General features: G+C 42.4%; 1 protein-coding gene across 2 annotated transcripts in view; it reads right to left on the bottom strand.

The window, feature by feature from the left end:
* strbp (spermatid perinuclear RNA binding protein) overlaps nt 1-26,657 on the bottom strand; it is a 45,722-nt gene extending 19,065 nt beyond the window's left edge. For both annotated transcript variants that reach the window (XM_072455326.1, XM_072455328.1), the window contains exons 1-4: nt 26,493-26,657; nt 8,772-9,044; nt 7,689-7,856; nt 2,110-2,398 (exon numbers count right to left, since the gene is read on the bottom strand). In XM_072455326.1, coding sequence (XP_072311427.1) covers nt 2,110-2,398; nt 7,689-7,856; nt 8,772-9,044; nt 26,493-26,495 — 733 coding nt within the window. In that variant the 5' untranslated portion in view covers nt 26,496-26,657. The remainder of the gene's footprint in view (nt 1-2,109; nt 2,399-7,688; nt 7,857-8,771; nt 9,045-26,492) is intronic.
* Nucleotides 26,658-27,064: the final 407 nt, after the last annotated feature.

The raw sequence follows: 27,064 nt of genomic DNA, 5'->3' as shown, positions 1-27,064 counted from the left end.
CTGTCTCCTAAGTCTAATTAAAGCTGTACAACGTCACTTTTCTGGTAGACACCTGCTTTGTCTCCATGGAAAGCTATTGATTTGCTCCGAATGTTCCACAGTATGCCATTAAATCTATCGTGCCTTTACTCGATTACAGGCGTTTTCCTGGCTAAAAAAATACCTTGAAAAACATGCTTTCTTACTGTCAGCAGGGGTCGCCTCTCCACAGATCTGACCGGTAACTTGGCCTGGTGGTGTTTCCATGGAAATAGATAAGCTGAATGCCTTACTGTGGAACATTCCAGCCAAAGCAATACAAACGCCATGGAAACAAGCAGCATAGTGCACCTTTGAAAGACCCAAACCTTCAGATTTCACTTGCGACTGAAGAGCGTTCAAGTGTGGTTCAACGGAACGAGAATTTCTCCACAAATTTAAACTTAAATTGCCAATTCATAAACATGTTATTCAGCTGTGTGCGGCCCCTTGAAATATATGGATTACCGTACAGCTTCCTTAGGCGTGAAAAGTGTTTCAGAGGTGAGGATAGCTGCACATCAATAAGAAATATTTACGACAGCCTTTGATTTGAAGGAGTGTCATAAACGAGATGAAGTGCATTGATTTTCCAGGCGTTTCATTTAGTGCCGCTGCGTCCGTAGAAAATACCACAATCTACTTTTGACAATTATTTATGACTTTTTCCAAAATCTCATAAAATATACATTAATTACGTCCATCATGGAGCGTTTTAAGATAATACGGCCGGGGACGCAACAACCCGAGACAAAGTACCTCTCCGTCTCCTCCTGGGCTAATGAATTCCGGGCAATTAGACGGCTACCGCGGTGACCATCTTTATTCGTCACTTACGAAATACGGCTGCGTGAATTTCTCCCGCTCGGGGCCGCGCGCGTCGTCTCTGATGGGTCGGGAAGAATATACGAGCGACCGTCTTCATCTGGGCGAGGCGTTTGGCGTGATGTACGGCTAACCTTGGCGCTATCGCTCATCTCGACCTGGGCCCCGGGTGTCTATGAGGGGAAGGGGGCTGCAGGATGGATGGGCAGGCCACTACTGCCTGGTTATTGATTGGGTTCGGGCTGGCTGCTGCCCGCACTTCTCCTTAGCATCAACAACCACCAATTATCACAAGGCCGGCCGATAGGGACAGGTGGCTTGAGGCAGAACTGGTTATGAGAACCAGAATGATTGGATGTTATCTTGGGATTTTATCTAACCGTTATGAGTTTGTCGTTGATGGATCGCGTGACAGTTATTGACCAATCAAACAAAAGCTTTAACAGGAGGGGTGTCGAGATGATTCTGTTAATCCGATAATTGTGATAATTCAGGTCACAATAAAATCGCAAGAACTAAAAAATCATTATCGTGCCAAATTCAGAAGCAAAAATAGGTTGATTCTGTTCAATCTATAGTGTAATAAAGTAGATTTTAATGTTAAATACTTTTTTTTGGGGCTGTTTTTGTCAGATTAACGGTTTCTATAATTGTGAATAATTGTAAAAACGTGATGTTTTTCTCACAATAATACTTTAATTTGAACGGCAAAGCCACATTCAAACACAATCTACTCTGCTGTGTAAAGGATGTCACGATATCAAATGTTAGTGTCACGATTATTATTGTGAGAAGAAACGTCACAATTTAACGATTATTCAAGTCCAAACTACACTAAAATACTTTCTCTCATTAAAATTGTCAAATAGATCCCGATTCCCCGATTCCTGCTTTATGAATCTAAAGTCAAAAATACACATTAGTATGAGTATAGATTGAACTGAAATAACACATGTTGACTTCTAAAATGGTCACAGTTATTTTTAGTTAGTTCGATTACATTGCGACCTGACTAATCACGATTATCGATTAACCAAATAATCTCAACATTCCTACTGCTGTATTTACACGTTCTCACAATAATAAGATCACAAACCCTCATTTTTTGCTTTTGAAATGACCACATAACAGTTTAATCTTGGCCATTAAATCATACTTTGGCATAACGAAGTAAGTATCGCTGAGAGAAATGATATATATATATATATATATATACAGTGCGTGTATGAAGCTTACGTTTAAGTTTATGTGGGTGAGAGTCCATACCTAGGCCATTGTTCATGTCCGGCTGCTCCTCTTCCTCCGGCGCAGCCACCTCTTCCTCCTTCACTCCTTCCTCTCCATTTTCCGCTTCCACCGCTTCCTCCGCTTCCTCCGCCAGCTCTTCTTCCTCCTCCTCCTCTTCCTCCTCTAGCTCTTCATCATTCAGGTCGTCTCTCATGGCGGGCGAGGTGAGCGTGATCTTCAGATTGAGTTTGGGATCTGTCGTCGTTTGTATCAAGATGGCGGCCTCGGGCAAACAGCTTGTGACCTCATATTTCTCTTGTGTCAGCTTCTGCAGTGCATCAAACAGACAACAGTGGACGGTCAGGGGACAAGGACAGGACACGGAGAAGATGAGCCAGGTGTTACGACCTCTATACACATGTTACGGTGCACGGGCTGAACCATTGCGCGAAAAAAGATCCGAATTGCATCAATGTGTCTGCATTTCGATTGCGATGTGTGTTTTGATTCTGTTCAAAGTGCACATTTTAAAACGTGTCCAGGAGCCGTGATGTTTGAGAGAAGAGGAACTCCTAAATGAGAATGTTTTTTTTAGAGGTTTAAACTGTGGGGTTTACCAGGTCTTATACTTAAAAACACAGGCTATTTTGTTTTTGCAGAGGAAATTAATTGCAGTTGCTGTTGCGATTTGCTAATTGCGACGGATCAAACGGCATTTACAATTTGATGGCAACAAACGAATCCTGTAAATAATGTTCTTGATATACTATAATATAGAGTAAAATATAATATCGATACTGACTGGTGCGCATATATTTACTTTTCATATTAGTTCAAAGGAGGTTGAAAGAAAGAACGATAGCAAAGGTCAAATGTTTCATAATCAAGGAGTTTCAATGCATTTTAGTACAAAACTCATCGGTATCGGTATCATTGTGATTACTATTACTTGATTACTTGAGTCCGAGTGAGTGAATGAATGAGTGGTATTGTCCATCACTAATTGTTGGGCCACATAGTTTGTTTTAGACGTGGATCAGCAAACTTTCTGGCATCATTTGAGCCTGACAAAGGACATGAACGTTCAGTAAACATCTCCTCAAACACTTCAGCGCAATAAAACTATAAAACTGATTACATGTCTAAGCCTTTCATTACTGTTTTCATGTGTTTATAGCGAGTAGAATTATAGTAGTCTCTCATATTACATCGAGGTTTTGTTCAAGCGCCCCCCAAACAAACTTGATCGTGAGAATATTTGTGATGCCGCTCGAGCGCACATCGAGAACCGTCTATATTCACTTTGGATGAGAAAATCAGACTGCGGCCGCTGGGTCGAGATATGAGATTACTTCTGCCCACGCTCCAGACCAAACACGAGGCTGTAGTCCAGCTCCGAGCACCACTTCGCCGCCAACAAACACGAGCACAAAACGAATGAGCGCGTTTTTACAAAGCTGGGGTGAATGTTCAACACCTGCTGGTTGAAATTGTCACATATTATCCCACGAGGAGGAAAGGAAAGTAGCACAGTCAAGATTTTAAATGGAAAAATAAGCGTTGATTTGTTTACGGGATAAAAACGTAGGGGCAAAAAAATTACTTGATGTTTGCTCTGAGATCCACAAGGCATTTTGACATGATAAAAATAAGTAATAGCAGCTTGAAAGTGACTCGATGTCAACTGGGGCTTTAAGTCTTTAGTTGATGAAACAGTCGATGGAATCTTACGTTTAATAATCTACTATATATTCGATTAAAATTATTTATATGTATCCGAGCACAAAGGAGAAAGTGTGGAGTGAATTGTGAGTTTGATCTGTTGTTTTAAAGATTAATACACTTTTTGCCAGAAGTTGCAAACATAACTATTTATGTGGTTTCCTGTGATCTTGCAGTCTTGTCAGTCCTTTTTTTAAATTTCAATTTTTTACTTGTTTTTGAAATGAATATTTGGTGCAGGTCACATGTAAAACAGATTTGCATAAGATGATGGAAAAACGATGCTTAAAAAAATAAAAATCATCCATAATTATAATTAGCCTATATTATAAGGCCCAAAAAAATAATTGGGTGTTTCCGGTAACCCGAGCGACCTGAAATTCAAAATCCGACCTTAAACATTTTATTGCATATTTACTGGCCGTACGTTTCGAGAATGTCAAATTGTGAGAGAGAATCCAAAAGCTGCGGGAAAAAATCCTCTGTGCTGATCGTAAGATATGAAAATCACTGCACTTTTGGTAGATTTTGTTTTACCTATGGGTGCATCTATGTTTGCAGACGCTCATATTTGGTCAGCGTGCAGACTGGCTGGTTAGATCATACACTCCTAACTCACGGAAGTCAGAATGAGTTAGGAGTGTATGATCTAGTGCCGACCCACTGCCCACGCCCAGGGCAGCAGCGGTGAAGATATTTTGTGTCACGGTCAAAAAGTGCTCACATCACGTAGTGACAATAAGAAAAATAGTGCGACGCCGACACTACTGCTACTTGTTGCTACTTGTTGCTACTTGTTGCTACTTGTTGCTACTTGTTGCTACTTGTTGCTACTTGTTGCTGCTACTTGTTGCTGCTACTTGTTGCTGCTGCTTCTTACTGTTACTGTTACTGTTACTGTTACTGTTACTGTTACTGTTACTGTTACTGTTACTGTTACTGTTACTGTTACTGTTACTGTTACTGTTACTGTTACTGCTACTGCTACTGCTACTGCTACTGCTACTGCTACTGCTACTGCTACTGCTACTGCTACTGCTACTGCTGGAAATGCCTATTAGCAAGTGATCCATTAGGTCCAAAGTACGGCTGGGCACTTACAAGCAATGGTGCTTTGGAAAACTTTTTGGGACGAGTGGATCTACAGCTCATCGAACACGCGCACAGGACCACGGCTCGGACCACGGCACGGGGGTGCTCTGTTGCCCGCTCTGTTGCCCGCTCTGTTGCCCGCTCTGTTGCCCGCTCTGTTGCCCGCTCTGTTGCCCGCTCTGTTGCCCGCTCTGTTGCCAGCTCTGTTGCCAGCTCTGTTGCCCGCTCTGTTGCCCGCTCTGTTGCCAGCTCTGTTGCCAGCTCTGTTGCCCGCTCTGTTGCCCGCTCTGTTGCCCGCTCTGTTGCCCGCTCTGTTGCCCGCTCTGTTGCCCGCTCTGTTGCCCGCTCTGTTGCCCGCTCTGTCGCCCGCTCTGTCGCCCGCTCTGTCGCCCGCTCTGTCGCCCGCTCTGTCGCCCGCTCTGTCGCCCGCTCTGTTGTTATCTGTTAATGGCTCTTTTCCTGTGGTTGGACTAGTATAGATGTAGAGAACTATTTTATTCAATATCTGAATCCAATAAGGCCACTTCAATGCGAAACGCTCACTTCTGAGAAAAGAAATCTGTCTGCAAAACCTGTGCGAGGATTTTAAAATATATCAAACACATTTATTTAAAAAAATCCGACCTACCTACCTGAATTTTTTCCAATGTTACCTGAAACACACTATTTTATTTGGCCTCATTTGGAATATAGGCTTGAATTGAGGACCTTGTCAGTAAACCTTTGATCAAACACCTGGTAAAATTATAGAGATACTTTTGAGAGATTATGCCATCAGGACACGTCACTTATAATTCGTTTTTATTGAGTTGTGCAAAATGTAGACGCAATTATAAAGAAACTGTTTACTTTGCAGGCTTTATCAAAATAGTAATAGAAGACCATGACCTCTTTTTTCCCTGGCCGCTCGCTGTGCTCCGTGCATTTGTGTGGATCGTGCAGAAAGGACAGCTTCACTTTATGCTGTGAAACTCAACACTGATGCATTGACGAGAGCGGTAATCACACATGACTCATCCATAATACAACAGCTCCAGAGATCACACTTCATGATATTACTACTACCTTCGTCTCCTGTGCAAACACCCTCAACAGCCAGCTTTACACTTCTGTCTTTATTATACCTTCTAATCTAATAGAACATGAATTAAAACACTCGGTAAAGAAAGAGCTGATGGAAAGAGACAATGGAAATGTCTTCTGGATACTTGACACTTAATTGTCAGCACCGTCTTCTGTACGGGAAAGTAAATAACTGTCCATTAATTTCAAACAGTGAGTTATTGATAATATGTTTCTCCATTAGTATCTTCATTTGCCGTTTAAATGATGTGTTAACATGTCCAGCACTAGTTATGATATATTAGTTAGTTAGTTAGTTAGTTAGTTAGTTAGTTAGTTAGTCAGGGACCGGCCTCCTGCAGGTGCCAGAGTCAGAACTAAACATGGACCGGCCTCCTGCTGGTGCCAGAGTCAGGACTAAACATGGACCGGCCTCCTGCAGGTGCCAGAGTCAGGACTAAACATGGACCGGCCTCCTGCTGGTGCCCAGAGTCAGGACTAAACATGGACCGGCCTCCTGCTGGTGCCCAGAGTCAGGACTAAACATGGACCGGCCTCCTGCTGGTGCCCAGAGTCAGGACTAAACATGGACCGGCCTCCTGCTGGTGCCCAGAGTCAGGACTAAACATGGACCGGCCTCCTGCTGGTGCCAGAGTCAGGACTAAACATGGACCGGCCTCCTGCTGGTGCCAGAGTCAGGACTAAACATGGACCGGCCTCCTGCTGGTGCCAGAGTCAGGACTAAACATGGACCGGCCTCCTGCTGGTGCCCAGAGTCAGGACTAAACATGGACCGGCCTCCTGCTGGTGCCAAGAGTCAGGACTAAACATGGACCGGCCTCCTGCTGGTGCCCAGAGTCAGGACTAAACATGGGGAATCTGCATTTCAGTTTTATGCAGCTAAAATCTGGAACAGTCTTCCTGAAGATGTGAGACAGGCTTCTACTCTGACAATGTTCAAATCGAAGCTAAAAACAGTTTTGTTTAGCTGCGCATATGACTGAAAGGATTTTTTCTTTGCACTCTTCTCTTTTGTTTGTGATTTTATTAGTTTAGACAATCAGTTGGATTGATAATTTTTTATTTAGTTAATTTTATTGTATTTCTGTTTGTCATTTCTTTGTGATTTTAATGCATTTTTCCTGCTGTGTGAAGCACTTTGAATTGCCTTGTGTATGAAATGTGCTCTACAAATAAACTTGCCTTGCTTTGCCTTGCCTAGTTGTCCAGGTAGGTTCCATAGCAAAATAAAATGACATTTAAATGCATATAAAGGTTTTAAAAATGGTATGATTGTCCCAGTATGAACATGCCAGCCACAGTACTCTGAATTATTCATGTTTTTCACTGGCCAAACACGCACAAAACGGCTGCAGTCACACTCCTCCTGGTTTGAGCCCAGTTTAGGCCTGATGCAAACTATTTTAGTCTCAGTTCGAGGTGGGAAATATATAGAAATGTAGATAATACTGTGAAGAGAATATTCTTTGACTATCATTATCGGGATAATCTTCATCAATATCGCCCACTGCTGAACTCAGCTTTGTTCCACTTTTGATGTGAAGTGTGTAAGTGTGAACGCGCCCTAAACAGAATCCAACCAAAAAGTTGCAATGTCTGAAATATCCAGAGTGTCCCGATTTTCTAGCCAGAATAATCTCTCTGACTTGACCGGTCTCTCCATGCATTCTGACTGTGAACATGTCCTGAGCCCCGTGTCTGAGGGTCTGCTCGTGTCTAACCTGGATTTGAGCGGGTAAACTGTGACAGACAGTGTCCAGCAGAGTCTGTGTGGGTTTGTCTCGACACATCAGCACCAGCTCCAGCTCCATGTCGCCTTTGATCAGCAGGCCTTTAGCCACCAGGCCGATCCTCATCACGCCACACAGCACGCCACCGCCACCACTGGGCTCCCTGCACCAACACACGCACAAAACAAAGCACTTAAACCACTTTTAAAGCTGCCAGTACACACCACCGCTGCTTTATTCACACCAACATGGTGACGTTATTATTCAGTTGTTCTTTTAACCTTTTTAAAATGTAATTGTTTTTATTGAACAGCCACAGGTTTAGAATTCTGGACAAAAAGAGTATATGGTGAGTAGGGCTGAAGTGATAATTGAGTAATCTTGACTGGTCGACTATAAAAACTAATTGTATTTTGATAACCTTAATTGTTATCTGGACTATACAGATTATAATACATGTTTGAAAATACTTTTTTATAACAAAAATATTTTCTATTTAGAAGCCTCCAGTGAAAAGTTTTCAACATTTAATTGGTCAAAAACATGTTTCAAAAATCACAATGTGCAATAGAAATAATTGTTTGACTGTCATTTGTCTTCTACTAAAATCATCGTTAGTGACAGCCCTGCGGGAGAAGTAAATAAGGATATTTGAATTAAATAATTGAACTGGCCAAACCTCCAGATCTATACATGAAGAACTCTGTCATCTTTTCAAAGATAAACCCAAATACTTAATCTGTACTTTTTTGCACAGACATGAAAATTTAAAAAACGACTGACTAGGGTCATTTTTAGTCAGGCAGACTTTAATCTAAAAATGGCTTTGTCCTGAAGTAAGAAAAGTTAATTTTAGTGCTCATGTCAAAAATATGTCTTGAGGCTTACAAGAATCTATGAAAAAGGAAAAGAGTTAATGTTGCACACAGAATTCTAAATCGTGTTAAATGTGACAGAAAGAATTGACGCTCAAAATTGCAAAAATACTTAACAATGACAAAAGAGCCAATTCCAGCATTGGTTCAAACAGAATTCTCGTAATTAGTCATTTAATTCTAAAAATCTCAATATGACATGCCTGTAGCCTTCACCAGGTTCCTCCGCCTCGGCCGCCGCGTCTTTGCTTGGCTCCGCCTCCTCCCGCTCCGCGCTGTCTGCTGGTTGGCCGTCGTCCTGGTTACACACTTCCCCGCTGCTCTGGTCCAGCCAATCAGAGACGTGCTTGAGGGCGCACTCCACTGTGGACACGAGTGTCTGGACGGCCTCCAGCTCGGCAGAAGAAGGGTAGATGGTCGAGTGCTTCGCCATGACGTGGCGGTCATCGTTGCTGAAGGAACGAAAGGACCTCTGCAAAGACGAGAAGGCAAGAGTCATTAGGGAAAATGTTTGATTGCTTTTTTATGCTTAGTTTGGACCCTAAAAACATTGGGTCTTTAGACAGTTCTCACTATTGCCACAAGTTTGATCTCATGAAATAAAAGTTTACCAGGACTTGACTAAGATGCATTCACACGTAGTAATAATGATGTTCATTATTTTGTCCTAAATTGAGCTGATTTAAGTCCTGATGGTTTGATTTGTTCTAGTTAGGGATTCAGATAAACGTGATAAAAAAATGTTGACCATTTTAGAAGGAATATTAAGTATTTTAAATTCAATCTACAGTCCAAAAATGACATATAAATGTGAAGTAAATTTTTATCCGGCAGTTTTTGTCACTTTTTTTTTGTCAATTTCATAAAACTGGTCACAATTTTGAGGAATATGTTAGAATCAAATATAAGTGTGTGACAGTCTCAGCAATCGTGAATAATTGTGATGTTTTTCTTACAATAATCATAACACTAACATTTCATTACAATTTCTAGTAAAGGTTTAGTTTTGGGTTTAGTCCTGGATTAGTACCGGCTTCAAACCTGGTCTAAAACACGACTGAACCAAGATCAAAACCAGGACTCAAGACTAAACAGGGAGAGAGCTAAAAGTCGCCAGTAGTTATTGGTACAAAGACGAGCAGACCTTTGTTTGTTGTTTTTATAAAATTGGTCCGGACTTTTTAAAAGTATAATTTTTAGAATTTCAGGTGCAGAGAACATTGTTGTAACTTGAAAAGATGTTTGAGGCAATGGAAAAAGTGACAAAGATCTTGATCCAGCAAGTGCAGATGCAATTGAGCAGAGTTGGATTTGAATACATAAGTCAAGGGTTTAGATATCAGCAAACACCGGACAGAACAGCCACTATAATGTTACAAACGTTACCATCAAAGACTGTGTGCGTGAGTTTGTGCTACGTTCATCATTAGCATTATTACACCACCAAGATATGAACTGCTGTGTATTTTGGAAAGAGGTGACAGGCGCGTGTTTACTTTTCAAATCCACACAGAGCTTTTTTTTTTTAATATGAAAAACACAACATCTAATTATCTATTTTTACCAAGAGAAATAAGCGTCAGCATTTGTTCTTAGATCCAAAATAGATCAAAACCACACATTTGCTCCTGCCCAGAAGAAAGGCGCTGTGACAAGTATTTAGACAAATTTGCATTTTGTCAGTGTATTTTAAAACCTTTTGATGACAAATATAATCCAGCAGAGCATAAATAGATTCTTCAGTGAATAAAAAAAACATTAGAGATGTCTCCTGTCAACTGCTTGATGTAGCGTATCTACAAAAAGCTTTCTGTGTGAAGAGGGCATGTCTCTCAAATGGAAAGGAATCCATTTTTAACTGGCAGATCCCATTAAGCAGCGCTGACCCCAACGCATGCACGGACAGACACGCACGGACAGACACACATGTGCACGGACAGACACACATGTGCACGGACAGACACACATGTGCACGGACAGGCACACGTGTGCACGGACAGACATGCACAGACAGACGCGTGTGCACGGACAGACACGCGTGTGCACGGACAGACACGCGTGTGCAGGAACAGACACGCGTGTGCAGGAACAGACACGCGTGTGCACGGACAGACACACATGTGCATGGACAGACACGTGTGTGCACAGACACGTGTGTGCACAGACACACACACACACATGTGCACGGACAGACACACATGTGCACGGACAGACACGCACAGACAGACACGCGTGTGCACGGACAGACACGCGTGTGCACGGACAGACACACATGTGCACGGACACACACGTGTGTGCACGGACACACACACACACGTGCACGGACAGACACACATGTGCACGGACAGACACGCACAGACAGACACGCGTGTGCACGGACAGACACGCGTGTGCACGGACAGACACACATGTGCACGGACACACACGTGTGTGCACGGACACACACGTGTGTGCACGGACAGACACGCGTGTGCACAGACACACACACATGTGCACGGACAGACACACATGAGCACGGACAGACACACATGTGCACGGACAGACACACATGAGCACGGACAGACACACATGTGCACAGACAGACACACATGTGCACAGACAGACACACATGTGCACCGACACACACACGTGAGCACGGACAGACACACATGTGCACGGACAGACACACATGTGCACGGACAGACACACATGTGCACGGACAGACACACATGTGCACGGACAGACACACATGAGCACAGACAGACACGCGTGTGCACAGACAGACACACATGTGCACAGACAGACACACATGTGCACGGACAGACACACATGTGCACGGACGTACACAGACAGACACACATGTACACGGACAGACACATGTGCACGGACAGACACACATGTGCACGGACAGACACGCGTGTGCACAGACACACACACGTGTGCACGGACAGACACGCGTGTGCACAGACACACACACGTGTGCACGGACAGACACACGTGTGCACAGACACACACACGTGTGCACGGACAGACACACGTGTGCACGGACAGACACACGTGTGCACGGACACACACACGTGTGCACGGACACACACACGTGTGCACGGACACACACACGTGTGCACGGACAGACACACACACGTGTGCACGGACAGACACACGTGTGCACGGACACACACACGTGTGCACGGACAGACACACGTGTGCACGGACAGACACACACACGTGTGCACGGACAGACACACGTGTGCACGGACACACACACGTGTGCACGGACAGACACGCATTTACACGCAGCTTCTCTGCTCTCGTCCTTTCATCCCATCCACCCGGGCTAATTCAGCCCGACACTCCAACCCTGGGAATACATGTCCACCACTTTCTCTGATTCTTCGTCTTACTCTGCGCGAGAGGAGAAAAAGTGGGGATCTGGATCTCAGGTGGGCTGCAACAAATGAGGCTAAAGCCCGGAGGAGGGTGAAAAAGGGAACGAAGGAAGTGAAAGATAAAAGGACACGGATGAGGACTGAAGGAGAGAAGAGTCTTGAGTTGTATTAGGAGGAACGCAGGTGCAGCCCAGGTCTCTTCAACGTTCAATCTGCAATTAATGCTCCGCAGATGGGCCCCGTGCATCTGCTGCCTTAGTGAGAGTTAAACTTTGTTGTAAAGGCGGGCGAGATGCCAATTCTGATTAAAAGCTCATTAGAAATAACGTTCCAAATACAGCCGCACAATATCAGAACAAGGCTGCACCTCAATTATTTTATAAAGCACAGACAAATAGTAACAACTTAATTAAGGGGCTAGGGTATTGATTAATTAGTTGCATAAGCATGAATCATTCTAAATAAACTATTTGTTCGTTATGAATTAAGTATTTTTTCATGCTTGATTAAGGATAGTAAAAGGATAGTCATTAGGAAGTGTTCATTTACAATTCCCATCCAAAATGAAACCAGCTGGACAAAGAACCATTAAAAAAGATTTTTCAGGCCCAAAGTCTTTATTAGGCAGGACAGTTGTAGCAAGAAATGGGGAAAGAGCGGGTAGAGACATTTGGCAAATGGTCGAGGCCACGAAGCGAACCCACGACTCCGCAGAGGAAGCAACCACAAGTGCACTTAAATGTATGATCTTTATTATGCTCTTTATCATATCACAATGACTTGACTTTTTCATTCAGAAAGTTTGATTTCATCCAGCTGATCACACACTATTGGAAAAGTAATAATAAGTATCAGAATGACAGAAAATTAAGGACTGCACTTTTGTTTTGTCCCAATAGTCTTTTCTGAGCATAAACCAGGAGAAAAGAGCTGTAAACATACATTACATCGTCGTCCCCCGCATAAAAACAAAAACCAAACAGCAACAAATAACAAGCCTCGTCTTTTCATTTGGACGCTATAACATTTAATTAAAGCGCTGATTAAACTGAGCCACCGTTAATGTAAAGACTAACGGTGTAGACACGCAAAAATAAATAACATGCGCAATTTGTTCACTCATCTCACACACGCACGTTGCCATTCACACGGGGCTATTTAATCGAAAAGGAGCAACAGAAAGAATCGCAGACATAAACCTGAGAGTGGAAACAATGTGTGGACTTCCTCGTATGAGACACGTTCCACGATGAAGCCTGAACTGAATTCTCTAGCGTGGCTCGTAGTGTCTTTGCATGTGCGCAGACCTTCAATGAACATCATAAATAATTCTCTCTGCTGCCCTCTTTGGTAATTGACATGCCGTACAGGATCACGCAGCTCTACAGGGAGCACATACTAACCCTTAGCACCACATAATTACATTCCAATTGCGTTATGATCTGTTCTTTTATTTATGTCCAACACTTTCTTGCAATAAAGGCGGTATTAATTCTAGGGGGCAGCTGCATAATTAATGACATAAATACTCCACATCATGTAATTAATACACAATGGAGCTAGTCACAATGCATTATTTAAAGTTAATTCATCAGCATGTGGCAAGCTGCAGTGTCTCTACTACAATGAGCCTAGACTTTATTACTCCATAATCTGTGTGACTTTAATAAAACAGGTGTCAAGCGCAAACTTCTATACGCCTCAACTTTCAATTTAATGTTTTGAAGGACGCGTCTTGCTCGATTTTATTCACTTGGGGCTCTGCTTGGGGGTGCCTTTTCTTTATAACTTTGTGCCTTTACTTTTGGGAAGTAAAACAATTAAGTTAATGAAGTGACGGATACCAAATACTGATCAGGATTATGACACGCGACAGAGAGACCACAAACGATCTCTTCATCGTGGCGGGGAGGTGAGGGTGCTGCAGTGTAGGGACGTCCTATCTCGATACTATATCAGATATTTGGCTTTGCTTGTGTGGCCGATAACCGATATTTCCCTATAACAATATATACATTTTTAAATCCGCTGCAAAGCCCACAAAATCTATTTCAAGCAGATGCTCAGTCAAATGTATTGCATTAATGTGTAAACGTACAGACATATTTTTATCCTAATTTCCCTCCTCTTCTGTTTCCATTTCCCCTCCTTATTCTGTTCAAAAAGACTGATCTGATGCTCTGAGGACACACTGGGGATGACACATGTGGTGCACTCAGGCTGGGGCAGTGCAGAAGAAATATCAGCGCCAAATATCGGCCAATTTGATCTCTTATAAAGTCTTATATCTCGTCACAATTTTGTGCATTATTCATTCATTCCTCACTCAGTGTAAAACTAAGATAAGATAAGATATTCCTTTATTGTCCCACATGGGGAAATTTCATTGGTGCAACGCAGGTAGATACAGAGGTAGATACAGAAGAACAGATCACTTATAGGAAGTCTGAAAAACACTCTCAGTAGAAAATCTCCTATAAATAAATAAAAACTCCCATAGACAAATAAATAAATAAATACATGCAATGGTATTTATGTATTTATTACATGCAATGGTATTTATGTATTTATTACATGCAATGGTATTTATGTATTTATTTATTTGTCTATGGGAGTTTTTATTTATTTATAGGAGATCTTCTACTGAAAGTGTTTTTCAGACTTCCTATAAGTGATCTGTTCTTCTGTATCTACCTCTGTATCTACCTGCGTTGCACCAATGAAATTTCCCCATGTGGGACAATAAAGGAATATCTTATCTTATCTTATAAATACCATTGCATGTGATCACGACAGTAATTGCACATGAATATGTGTCACGACAGCACATAGATTGTACATGAATTTCACAGTAATTGCACAGTAATTGCACATGAATTCCAACAGCAATTGCACATATGACGGAATTGCACATCAGTATTAGGTTAGGTCAGTATTGTGAGTGTTCAGTACTAACAGTTTTTGTTATAAAGTCTGACAGCAGCAGGAAGGAAAGACCTACGGAACCTTTCCTTCACACAGCGAGGGTGGATCAGTCTCTCACTGAAGCTGCTCTCCAGAGCGGAGAGAGTGTCCTGCAGGGGGTGACACTCATGGTCCAGCATAGATGTTGTATTGTTGCTATTGTAGCCACATCTGCCCTGAAGCAGAATAATGGAAACGAGGCTGCCAATTTGCGCCATCGGCCCCTCCAAACACTCGCGTACACCAGGTTTGTACTGGGCAATACGGGCGAGTGTCTTCGCCAAGAACACGCAGATGTCAGAAAGAGAAGTTCATTCTCTTTTGTTACGTACAGCGCGTTTAATACACAAGATAATCCTCAGACTAGATGCGCTTAATAAACAGAGCTCATATTGTAGGCGATTTGAATATTTTCTGACGATCACGTGTGAAGGACTTGAGGTGCGTAACATCGCTCAACACGCGGCTTGTGGAGCTGCTTATCTGCCAGTCCACGCTTCCCTTTTAGTTAACGCAGACGGGCTCAAAACCTTTGCAGTGTACGAGATGGTGCTTGTATTGTTACACATCTCCTCAGAGTCCAAGGCCTACCTGCGCTACACACACACACACACATGCACACGCACACGGACACGCACACGCACACTATGCTAATTGAACCAGTGACATTTCACAAAGTGAGCAAGATAAAGCCATTAACAGAATGAAGTACAATCACTGCACAATGGCCCCGTGTAGCGCCGCACGAAGAGTCTGCCACAAACATTTGGCAGTTTAGTCCGACAAGCCTTCACTCCTAATTGATTTTACATTAATTATCACAGCCGTTGGGGTTACATTTTCCACTTGCATTTTCAGTAATGGATGGATTTTTTTAATCGTTATAATCAGTCGGGACACTTAGTAAGTAATGAGTAAATGGTATATCGAAATTCAACACAAACTGAATGAGTAAAATCTGCATTTGTTTGCACTGGACCTCTTATGACTCGCTCATTGAAGTTACATTGAAGTTTATAATCTAATCAAACGCAATACCATCAATGAAATAAATAGGCAAAAATCTCCAGATACATGAGGGCGTATCATAAAATATGTATTATGAGTGATAGACTGGCTTTTCCCCCTCGTCTTCATGAATTACGATTTTTGATTCCACTTCATTTTTCCTAATAATAGACAAATAAAAATGCTTTCAACATAATTTCATCAACAAACTTTGACTCCGTGCCATTTATCACAAAAAATAAGTCATATGTATCCTCTAAATACAAACTATAATCGACGCAAGCTTTTTTTGACAATTTGAAATGATTAGACATTGATTTGATTTGAAACAAGCCTAATTATTATACAGAGAACTGCATCTCCAATAAAGCCAGAACCAATGTATTACCAAATCCCTTTGTTTAAGTGATTTAGTGTTCACAGTTTTCTTTTGCAGTTACATTTTCCCATTCCTAGTCATAATGTATTCAACATTTAGCTGATATTCTCTTACTAAAATACACCCTTACACATATTATTAACAAATCCTTCCACATCGACCCTTCATTCACTGTGTGCCAGGCTGCATTTGTACAGTGTTGTGTGTGTCTTTATACTGGTGTGCCAGGCTGCATTTGTACAATGTTGTGTGTGTCTTTATACTGGTGTGCCAGGCTGCATTTGTACAGTGTTGTGTGTGTCTTTATACTGGTGTGCCAGGCTGCATTTGTACAGTGTTGTGTGTGTCTTTATACTGGTGTGCCAGGCTGCATTTGTACAATGTTGTGTGTCTTTATACTGGTGTGCCAGGCTGCATTTGTACAATGTTGTGTGTCTTTATACTGGTGTGCCAGGCTGCATTTGTACAGTGTTGTGTGTGTCTTTATACTGGTGTGCCAGGCTGCATTTGTACAGTGTTGTGTGTGTCTTTATACTGGTGTGCCAGGCTGCATTTGTACAGTGTTGTGTGTGTCTTTATACTGGTGTGCCAGGCTGCATTTGCACAGTGTTGTGTGTGTCTTTATACTGGTGTGCCAGGCTGCATTTGTACAGTGTTGTGTGTGTCTTTATACTGGTGTGCCAGGCTGCATTTGTACAGTGTTGTGTGTGTCTTTATACTGGTGTGCCAGGCTGCATTTGTACAGTGTTGTGTGTGTCTTTATACTGGTGTGCCAGGCTGCATTTGTACAGTGTTAAGATAAGATAAGATAAGATAATCCTTTATTGTCCCACATGGGGAAATTTCATTGGTGCAACGCAGGTAGATACAGAGGTAGATACAGAAGAACAGATCACTTATAGGAAGTCTGAAAAACACTTTCAGTAGAAGATCTCCTATAAATAAATAAAAACTCCCATAGACAAATAAATACATAAATACATGAATACCATTGCATGTGATCCCGACAGTAATTGCACATGAATATGTGTCACGACAGCACATAGATTGCACATGAATTTCACAGTAATTGCACATATGACAGAATTGCACATCAGTATTAGGTTAGGTCAGTATTGCGACGGGATAACGTGACGATCTCCGGGTAAGACGACTGTTGTCCGCAGTTTCATGAGTTCCTCCTTTGTGGAAACGCGGTACGGCGCCGGCCGGGGGGCGGGGCCGGAGCCGGGGGGCGGGGCCGGAGCCGGAGCCGGGGGGCGGGGCCGGAGCCGGGGGACTCAGAGCCAAAACACATCGCAACGACACGACGAAAACACTCAATCCAGCCGAATAAAGTCAAAACAAGTTAATTTAAAGCGATTCCAGTGCGTGTCCCGATCGTTCGTGAAGTTCCTCTTTCATATAAACGTGTACATAAACGTGTACCGACGACACGCCGTACTTTAGCGCGGCCGGAGGGCGCGGGGGGGGGGGGGGGGGGGGGGGGGGGGGCTGGTGGGCTGGTGGGCTCGCTCGGAGCTAGCTCACGTCACAACAACACAACGAACGCAGCGAAAAACTCTCAAATCCAGCCGAAAAAAGTCAAAAACAGTTGAATTAAAAAACTATTCCAGCGCGTGTCCCTATCGTACAGTAAAATAGAAAAAATATACTAACTATATTTACAAAATATAGGAGATAAAGCACAATAAGTGTGAGAAAGAAGAGAGAGCGTTTACACCGGGCTGCCAGCTGTACCAGCGCCTTATGACGCAACGTGTTGTGTGTGTCTTTATACTGGTGTGCCAGGCTGCATTTGTACAGTGTTGTGTGTGTCTTTATACTGGTGTGCCAGGCTGCATTTGTACAGTGTTGTGTGTCTTTATACTGGTGTGCCAGGCTGCATTTGTACAGTGTTGTGTGTGTCTTTTTACTGGTGTGCCAGGCTGCATTTGTACAGTGTTGTGTGTGTCTTTATACTGGTGTGCCAGGCTGCATTTGTACAGTGTTGTGTGTGTCTTTTTACTGGTGTGCCAGGCTGCATTTGTACAGTGTTGTGTGTGTCTTTATACTGGTGTGCCAGGCTGCATTTGCACAGTGTTGTGTGTGTCTTTATACTGGTGTGCCAGGCTGCATTTGTACAGTGTCGTGTGTGTCATTATACTGGTGTGCCAGGCTGCATTTGTACAGTGTTGTGTGTGTCTTTATACTGGTGTGCCAGGCTGCATTTGTACAGTGTTGTGTGTCTTTATCCTGGTGGGCCCGAGCGCAACTGTGTTTAACAGAGCAACATTCATGGACCTTATGAAGCGTTGCTAATAGGAGCTTCTGCAGCCATAAAGCAGCGTGTACGAGTGTGTGTGAGTGTGTGTGTGTGTGTGTGTGTGACGCGGCGCTACTCGACCGTTGGGCTGTTATCGCCAGGCGGCTCTGATCACCATGTAAATCACAGTAGTTAAGGAAGCCCCCACTGACAGCAATCGAACCCCGAGGCCGGCGTTGGCTCAGATAACATCGCAGACATTTAGAAAGGTGGCACAAAGAGCTTTATACAGCCTTTTCTCATTCATTTTGGCAGACACATTCTCTAAATGTGGTGGGGAAAGCGTAAATGACAAGTTCAAATACTAATTTCACTAAAACTACTTAGTAAATCATTAGTATACGGTTCTACTAATGATGTTACCTTGTTTTCCCTCATAATTGTGCTTCCTGGTTGGACGTGGGCAGCAGATGTGACAGTGTTACGTCCTGAATACTGAATAACCGCATTCAAATATATTTTCTAACATATTGCAGTACATGGTCCAATCAGAGTGATAATATACTTTTATATTGAACTGCATTAGCTAATAACATAAATGTTGTTATTTGACTTGTAAAAATTGTGTTTATTTAGTAAAAATCATGGTTCATCCATATCAAAACAAATATGGCTGCTTATGAGGAAAAAAGAAGGGCATCTTAAAATCTTGATTTTAGTGATTTTTGCCTGTGTCCAGTGGTGATCCAGGGGCTTCTTGGGTTTTTCCAAGGCTCCGTTGTCTGTGTAGACTCGCAGTTGTCCGGGTAGATTACACCAGTGGCGTGCGCTCAGGCTAATCAAGGCAAACAGTGATTGACAAGGTACCTCACTGAAAAATAGCCACATAAGCCCGTTTCCCCTCACTTCTGCTGCTGAAGCTTAACAGTGTCTTTTAGTGGCCTCTACAGGCCGCTGTGAAATACTGCGTGGGAAGCTTGGCTCTTCTTCTCCCGCAGAGGCCGTGTTCAGAGGCCGTGTGTTCAGAAGCCGTGTGTTCAGAGGCCGTGTGTTCAGAGGCCGTGTGTTCAGAGGCCGTGTGTTCAGAGGCCGTGTGTTCAGAGGTCGTGTGTTCAGAGGCCCTGTGTTCAGAGGCCCTGTGTTCAGAGGCCGTGTGTTCAGAGGCCGTGTGTTCAGAGGCCCTGTGTTCAGAGGCCGTGTGTTCAGAGGCCGTGTGTTCAGAGGCCGTGTGTTCAGAGGCCCTGTGTTCAGAGGCCGTGTGTTCAGAGGCCGTGTGTTCAGAGGCCGTGTGTTCAGAGGCCCTGTGTTCAGAGGCCGTGTGTTCAGAGGCCGTGTGTTCAGAGGCCCTGTGTTCAGAGGCCGTGTGTTCAGAGGCCCTGTGTTCAGAGGCCCTGTGTTCAGAGGCCCTGTGTTCAGAGGCCCTGTGTTCAGAGGCCCTGTGTTCAGAGGCCCTGTGTTCAGAGGCCCTATGTTCAGAGGCCGTGTGTTCAGAGGCCATGATCAAAGGCCGTGTTCAGAGGCCCTGTGTTCAGAGGCCCTGTGTTCAGAGGCCCTGTGTTCAGAGGCCCTGTGTTCAGAGGCCCTGTGTTCAGAGGCCCTATGTTCAGAGGCCGTGTGTTCAGAGGCCATGATCAAAGGCCGTGTTCAGAGGCCCTGTGTTCAGAGGCCGTGTTCAGAGGTCGTGTTCAGAGGCCGTGTGTTCAGAGGCCGTGTTCAGATCCTTTTAGAATCAGAGCGGACAGCAGCTTGTTTTAGAGGCCTGCACATGCGCTCTGAGGACCACACAGCCTCAAACCCATAGATCTATCCTCAAATCACGCTGAATAAACCTGTGTGAGAATCTTGGATGTTGGCAGGGTGAGCTCTGACCTACCATCTGCAGAGCAGAGACTTCAAAAGTCTTTGTTTGTAGCCAAGGCTCTGCTCATGTTTCGAATAGAATAGTTAGTCAGAAATATAGGCCTTTATAGTCATTTAACACAGAGCGCTAATCATTACAGAGAATGTGTAATGAATTGATCAGTGAAGTGATTTAGTCCATTTAGTCGATCAGTATCATTTACAGATATTGGAGTTTAGCTCAGTAGGATAGGTGTTCGCCCTTCACATGGGAGACCGGAGTTTTCAAATGTTGCAAATGTTATACACTAAATATTGATGACCAGCCTGAGTCTGCTTGCCCATCCATAAAAGTCACCACACACCACTGGGTTACACAGCAAACAGAATTACATTTTCTTTTGCCACAGCTCTTTTGTCTACTTTTTGTACATTGTTTTTGCTGATGCGTTTTGCCCAGTGGACGTTTTACACGTCCGATCCCAAACGTTACTTCTTTTTTTTTAACGTTTAATACCAAGCTCTATGACACAGATGGAGGGATTCATTTTTAGAACTCAGCTTTACGTCTTGTACAATTTTTTTCCACAAACTGCCACTTGACCAATATTTACCACAGGTACTATCCCACCAAACTAATATTTAGAAAAGTCATATGCACTTCAATACATGAATTTCTCTTTGTCTATATATATTCATGTTAATTACTTTTTAATTTAAACTTTTGTTCCTTATCATCCAAAATACAATACAGTCTGGTTCCTTTAAACAGAACTGCGATTGCTAAAGGCAGTGGAACAAATGAAAGCAAATTGAGCAAACTACAGTCGTTACCCATTTCCCTTCTTTATTTTAGTTCACAACAAATAACTTACATGGATCTATGACTTTCAGCACCAAAACAGTAGCAACATCTGTATGTAGTTAGAACTGCTCATGAAGAATCAATCATGACAGAAAACAGGTCCAAGCGATACCTCACCAAACATCTGAATTAAAGTTAACCCCCGGGGGCAAGTAATGTACAGTATGTACATTCAGTTTGTCGGAATCAACACTACGAAAAGTACTGCGCAAACCATTAAAATCCACACAACAAACCGCAGCTATATATTGATGCCATAAAGTGTCCATACATTTGTGAAACCTCTGGCCTCTCAACGCCTCCGCACACGGACGTTAACAAGCCGCCCGCTCCTCCGCAGCCCGTAATGTGGCACAGGAGTACGGCGCTTCAGACCGCACGTTCACCAATTACACCACATTTCACGCTCCGTTGAGACCAAGCAGCGGTGGAGCCCGTGTTACATAAGCACATTACACAGCATTTACAGCTAATGTGCGCGCAAAAGCCTCACACGACACGACCACATACCAACTATAGCAACGGATGCCGTTTAAAGAACAATTGGGACCAGACTCAAGTTGTCTCCATTTTGATAATCGCATAATTTCACTTCCTGATTTGACATGGAAAGCAGATGAGACATAAGAAGGGACAAATATTTAATGTCACCAAGCGATAATACAAGGTCCAAAGCTCAAATAATTTACATAACAGGCTATTATTAATTGAACAAAATAATACAGTTGTCGTATGAAAACAACTTTGTGACATCAGATTTATGGATGGAACTCCCTAATGTTATATTAAGTATTATTAACATATTGAATTTGTATCAAACCAAGTAAACATGTACATTTTGCATTTGTCAGAAAGATAACAGAAGGAAATACTAATATACAATAATAAAATCAGAACATTTACACATTTAATAAGAGTCAAGCTCAATCTATTTGTTTTAGTAGCTCATTTGCCATTTTTGCCACAGCTAAAACCATAAGTATTTGCCACGGGTATTATTATCATGCCACCAAACATTTGAAGAAAAAAAAACGTATCTTGTGCACAACAAAGAATGCCAAATGTCGCCAGGTAAAACGAACGTTCAAGGTGCAACTGGACTTTGTAACATAGCGACTTTCCCGCTGGGTCACGGTGCTTTTTCCGGCTCGTCCTGTGCCATCCGTCTCTCTGACCATCTGCTGTAAATTACCTGACCCTGAGCCAAGGACACGACACGCTGGGGCAACATCAGCTCGGATTGGAACCATATTTTAGCCCTGTAAATTTGAGCGGAGGCGAGTTCTCGGAACAAGCAGCAATTCTTGTGGGTTTCCATAATATGACAGCGGAGCGGTTTAATCAAACATGAGTGCTCTTGGATTAAAAGGGTCAATATTTGGACTTGAGTTATTAAACTAGAGACTCTTCAAACGTAGAGATGTTTTCCCTTGAATTTATTTGAAAAGATATGAACATAATTACATTTGATTATGATTATACACGAGGACGCTTGGACATGTTCTCATTACAGGGTTGGAGTATGCTGCACAAACATGTTTTGAAATAAATATGCGCCACGAAATCTGATTAGATTTGTCATATATTGTTTTCAAAAAGTAGGATTCTGTTCAGAGTGCACATTGTTAACAACTCCAGACTGACATTTGGACTGATAAACCAATAAAAAACAAAGACATGCCAGACATTTTAGAACATCTTTCTGAGTTCTAACTTGAGGTAAAAATGCAGCATATTTTGTTCTTTGCAGAAAACATTCTAATATGTAAATAATTGCAGCCATTGATTTGATAAAGGCGTAAACTCAAACTGCGATTACCATGCATTTGATTGCGATGTATTGTGCAACCCTTTCCAGGATGTTTCAATTAGAATGAGCTTTTTTACCTATCAAAATGCAGATGTTTTATGGTTAAAAGCTCTGTAAATTACAAGATCTATTCACATGAAACAAAAAATCCATCAGCATAAATACAAAAAATGCTATTATGCTTTTTTTATGGCTTCAGAAAGAGGTAGCATTAGTCCTTCCTTAAGATGTGAGATGTCTCAGTTGGGAGGATAAATAAATAAATAATAAAAGTACTGTTATTAATATGCATCGTCAGAAAAGCATTGCATCGGATGGTGAGTTTTTCTGTGTGGATTTTTGGCTACACTATATATAAAAGGAAGGTGTGAATAACTGCTGAAATGATGAGTCGTTACCACTAGTGTAACAAAACAAAACAAAAAAAGTCAAAAGATACTGCGAGATAACAGAAATATGATAAAAAACAGACTGGAGTGAGCGCTCAAACAAATCAACAATATGAACCAAAGTTGGGGCTCACAGGAGGAAAATCTTGCATATTTTAAACAACAATTAAACTTTATAACTTACAACCGGCTTTAAAGGAGGTGTTCATGAACAGATTTTAGTTATGAACCCCCCCCATGAGAACTCAATAACCAACAATTCCACAAAAACCAGGCTTGCAACGCTTGGACAAGTGATACAAGAAAGAAGTGCTCTCTGCAGCACATGGCTAACCAAAGAGGGCGGCTTTAAAAATTCATGGTGTGATTTCGCCGCACTCTTCTTGGCAGGGCAGACCATCACACTCAGATATCCGCTCTTATTGTGCTCTCAGCCCTTCCACATTTACACAAGCGCCCGGCACACCAACAAGCACAACAGAATATAGGACACCACACTGTACACTGCAAAGAAGGACCACAACAACACTAGCCATCCACACAAATGCTGGTATATACTGTATGTGTACTGTATGTATATAGAACGGACAGTGGCAGCATCAAATAAAAAAAGAAACAACTATTTCTGCAATAATACCCTTTATGTAGAAATATTCTCCATCTAGAGACCATCAATCACCATATTTCCAGCTTCATTTGGTAAAAATAAATACATCTCAGTGTATAAAATAAATCATCATTAAGTCAATCACTAAAATAATCATTTGTTGAAGTCCTAGTTACAAGTTACATCATTCTTATAGAACATAAGTTAAATGTTTTTCAACTCAATAGGACATATTACTATCTATGCATAAGGTATTGGACAGCGTCTCTAAAAATGATGGATTTGAAGTAGCTCAAGGACCAACATGTACAGAGACAAAAACTCCTGGGACCATCAGCAACACCGGTCATTACTTACAGAACAAATGATGTTATGTAGTTGCTGGCAGTGCGACAAAAGCCCCTACACATAACACGGAAATGCGGTCTAAACTGTTGCATTGTACCATTCGCGCTGCCAAGGTGACCCGCGCTGGATTCGCTGCATCACCATAACTTAAGACTAATCACCAGGCCGCGCGCACCGAGTCTCATTACCACTGGTTATGCGTGTCCTCTCCGGGGTTATTCAAGCTCAGCACTTTCAATCATTCAATCTCACGTTTTCCCCTTTTCCATCTACATCCTTCAATCCTTTTATCCTTTACAAGTCAGGCTCTCTTCCCCCCTCTTGTTCTACTTTTTAATAATTCATCTTCACTCTGCGTTTCCCTTTGGGTCACAGCTCCCTCTGTCACAGGGCAAGAGCATTAATCAATTGCACGTCTCTCTCTCTCCTGGCTCCTAACCTCTCCTTCCTTCCCTGCTGCGTCTCCACTATAGACTTCTCCGTTATAACGTCCGCACACCACTCATTTTTCAGTCCATTATCCAGGCTCCAACTGTCTCCAATTTGTTCTCAATCCCAGTCCATCTCGGCTTTGATCTTGAGCGGGCATTCTCCAAAATGCATCTGTTTCCTAGTCACTGATTTCTAGCCACAGCAAGAAGCACTTCAATATGAACGAATGTAGTGTGAATTAATGAACTTTCAAAAGGTGCTTTCAGGTAGAATATCATAAACATTTTACGGGGGTGAGAAAAACATCTGCTGAGGTTAGTTAAGTTTATCACACAGTGAAAGCAGCCAGTGCAGAGCTAATCAAATGCACCGCATGTGTTGTTTATGCAATCTAATGATAGATGAAATAATAACATTTCAAAGAAGAATGTGTGGCTCATTCAAGATATGTCAAAGTACAACAGTTTGCAGAAGGGAAAAAAGATCTATATTACAAACAATACCAATAGGCCGGTATATCAGGCAGGTATTTGCACTTTTTAGCATATCGGAACACTTAAGAGTGTAGAGAGTACTGCAAAAATGTGATCACACTGCTCGTTTACACAGTTTGTGCTAATAAAAGTTTGTAGATTGCTTGTAGTGAATTAAAATGAAATATTTGGGGAAAATAATACAAAAACATACTGTATTGGCTCAAAATCATCAGCAGAGTTTATCAGCCATTGGTTTCTCTGGATTTTAATAATTTGAAAATTTTAAATGAAAAAACAGTCAATCCCTACAATACAAAGTAATTATTTTTCCCCCACAAATGGCTTCAACTGGCATATTTTCCCTGGCTGCAATTTTACAGTGCAGGGACAAACCCATAACCTCTGCAGTGTGTTTGGGATAATCCCTGTGTCCTGTGTTCATTCCTGTCCTCTAGTGAACAGTTAATTTAATTTAAAATAATACAAATAATATTCAATTGTAAATTTCCATGCATGATTTACAACACAACTGAACAACCTTGGAGCTATGAAACTGCTGTGTATCGACTGGCATCCCATAAATTACATGTTTAACTCAATATAGACCTTCACTATCCATTAATCTTATATTAAATGTAACTATATACGCCACAAAAAGACCACAAAGACCATTAAACACCCACATAGCAAACTAAACACTTCTGATGCAAAAATGTCACTAAATCGCCGTCCAAGCCGACTTCAACCCCGTCTTCTGCCAACGAGGAACAACAAATAAACACATCTCAAAAGCAGATCCCTGACATTATTAGGCCTTTTCTGTAGGGGTTTGCCAAAATGTCACACATCAAAATGTACCCAAGAATGACTTATTATTATTCATTACAACTTCCATGTCAAAAATGAAACTTCCCCCCCTCCAAAGCTCGGTTTTCATTGCACATCCCTCCACTATCTCTCCTCTCTCTCCTAACAAGGTAAAGCTTACGCAGTCCTTGTCTGCTCTTCTCCCTAAAACAGAAATCCATACTTTTCCATCTACAGGCGCTCTAATCGGGTATCCCTCCATCTCCCGACACTTACGCACTGTTGCCACGTCTAGATGCTGTAATCAGATTGAACTCTACGACCGTGCATGTCTGGAAAGCATGTGTGTGTGCGTATGTGTATTGAGCGGTCGGGCAGTTCTTTACCATGCCTGCAGCAGGAGTGGGCGTTGGTTTCTTCGCTCGGGACGCCCAGGTCTGGAGATGGGGAGGTGGGCGCGGGGGGAAAATTCAGAGGGTACCGGGTCAGGAAGCAGAACTCCGCCTGTGTCCGCTCCTCATGTGCTCTGCTGTCAACTCGACCGCCGCTCAAACTGCGGGAGAAAAACACACACGGATATTTGAATGATATGTGAATGTGGAGTAGGGCCAGTGTGTATTGCCGATTGTACAACTGCCTTTATACTGTAGGGCGGTAGGATTTCAGTTGTTTAGTCGGTTAATGGTGTCTCGGTCTCCCAAAACCTGTATTAGTCGACTAATTATTTTATTTCGAAATGACATGGGACAAGGGCACATAGACATGGAGTGAGTTAGAGAAAGATTTGAGAGTGAATCTTCATTTTTACATATAAATACTGTTATGATGTCATGATAATCAAATGTTCGAATATCAAATGTTAGAGTTGAGCATATTGTGAGAAAAAACGTCAAGATTTATTCACGATTATTGTGACTGTGACCAAACAACAGTGAAATCATTATTTTTCTTTCATTCC

The sequence above is a fragment of the Eucyclogobius newberryi genome, unplaced genomic scaffold (genome assembly GCF_026437365.1).
Source record: "Eucyclogobius newberryi isolate DKJ021-1_F unplaced genomic scaffold, fEucNew1.0.hap1 SCAF_2, whole genome shotgun sequence".
In the NCBI taxonomy this organism is placed as follows: Eukaryota; Metazoa; Chordata; class Actinopteri; order Gobiiformes; family Gobiidae; genus Eucyclogobius; species Eucyclogobius newberryi.
This window is presented reverse-complemented; position numbering and strand designations above follow the sequence as displayed.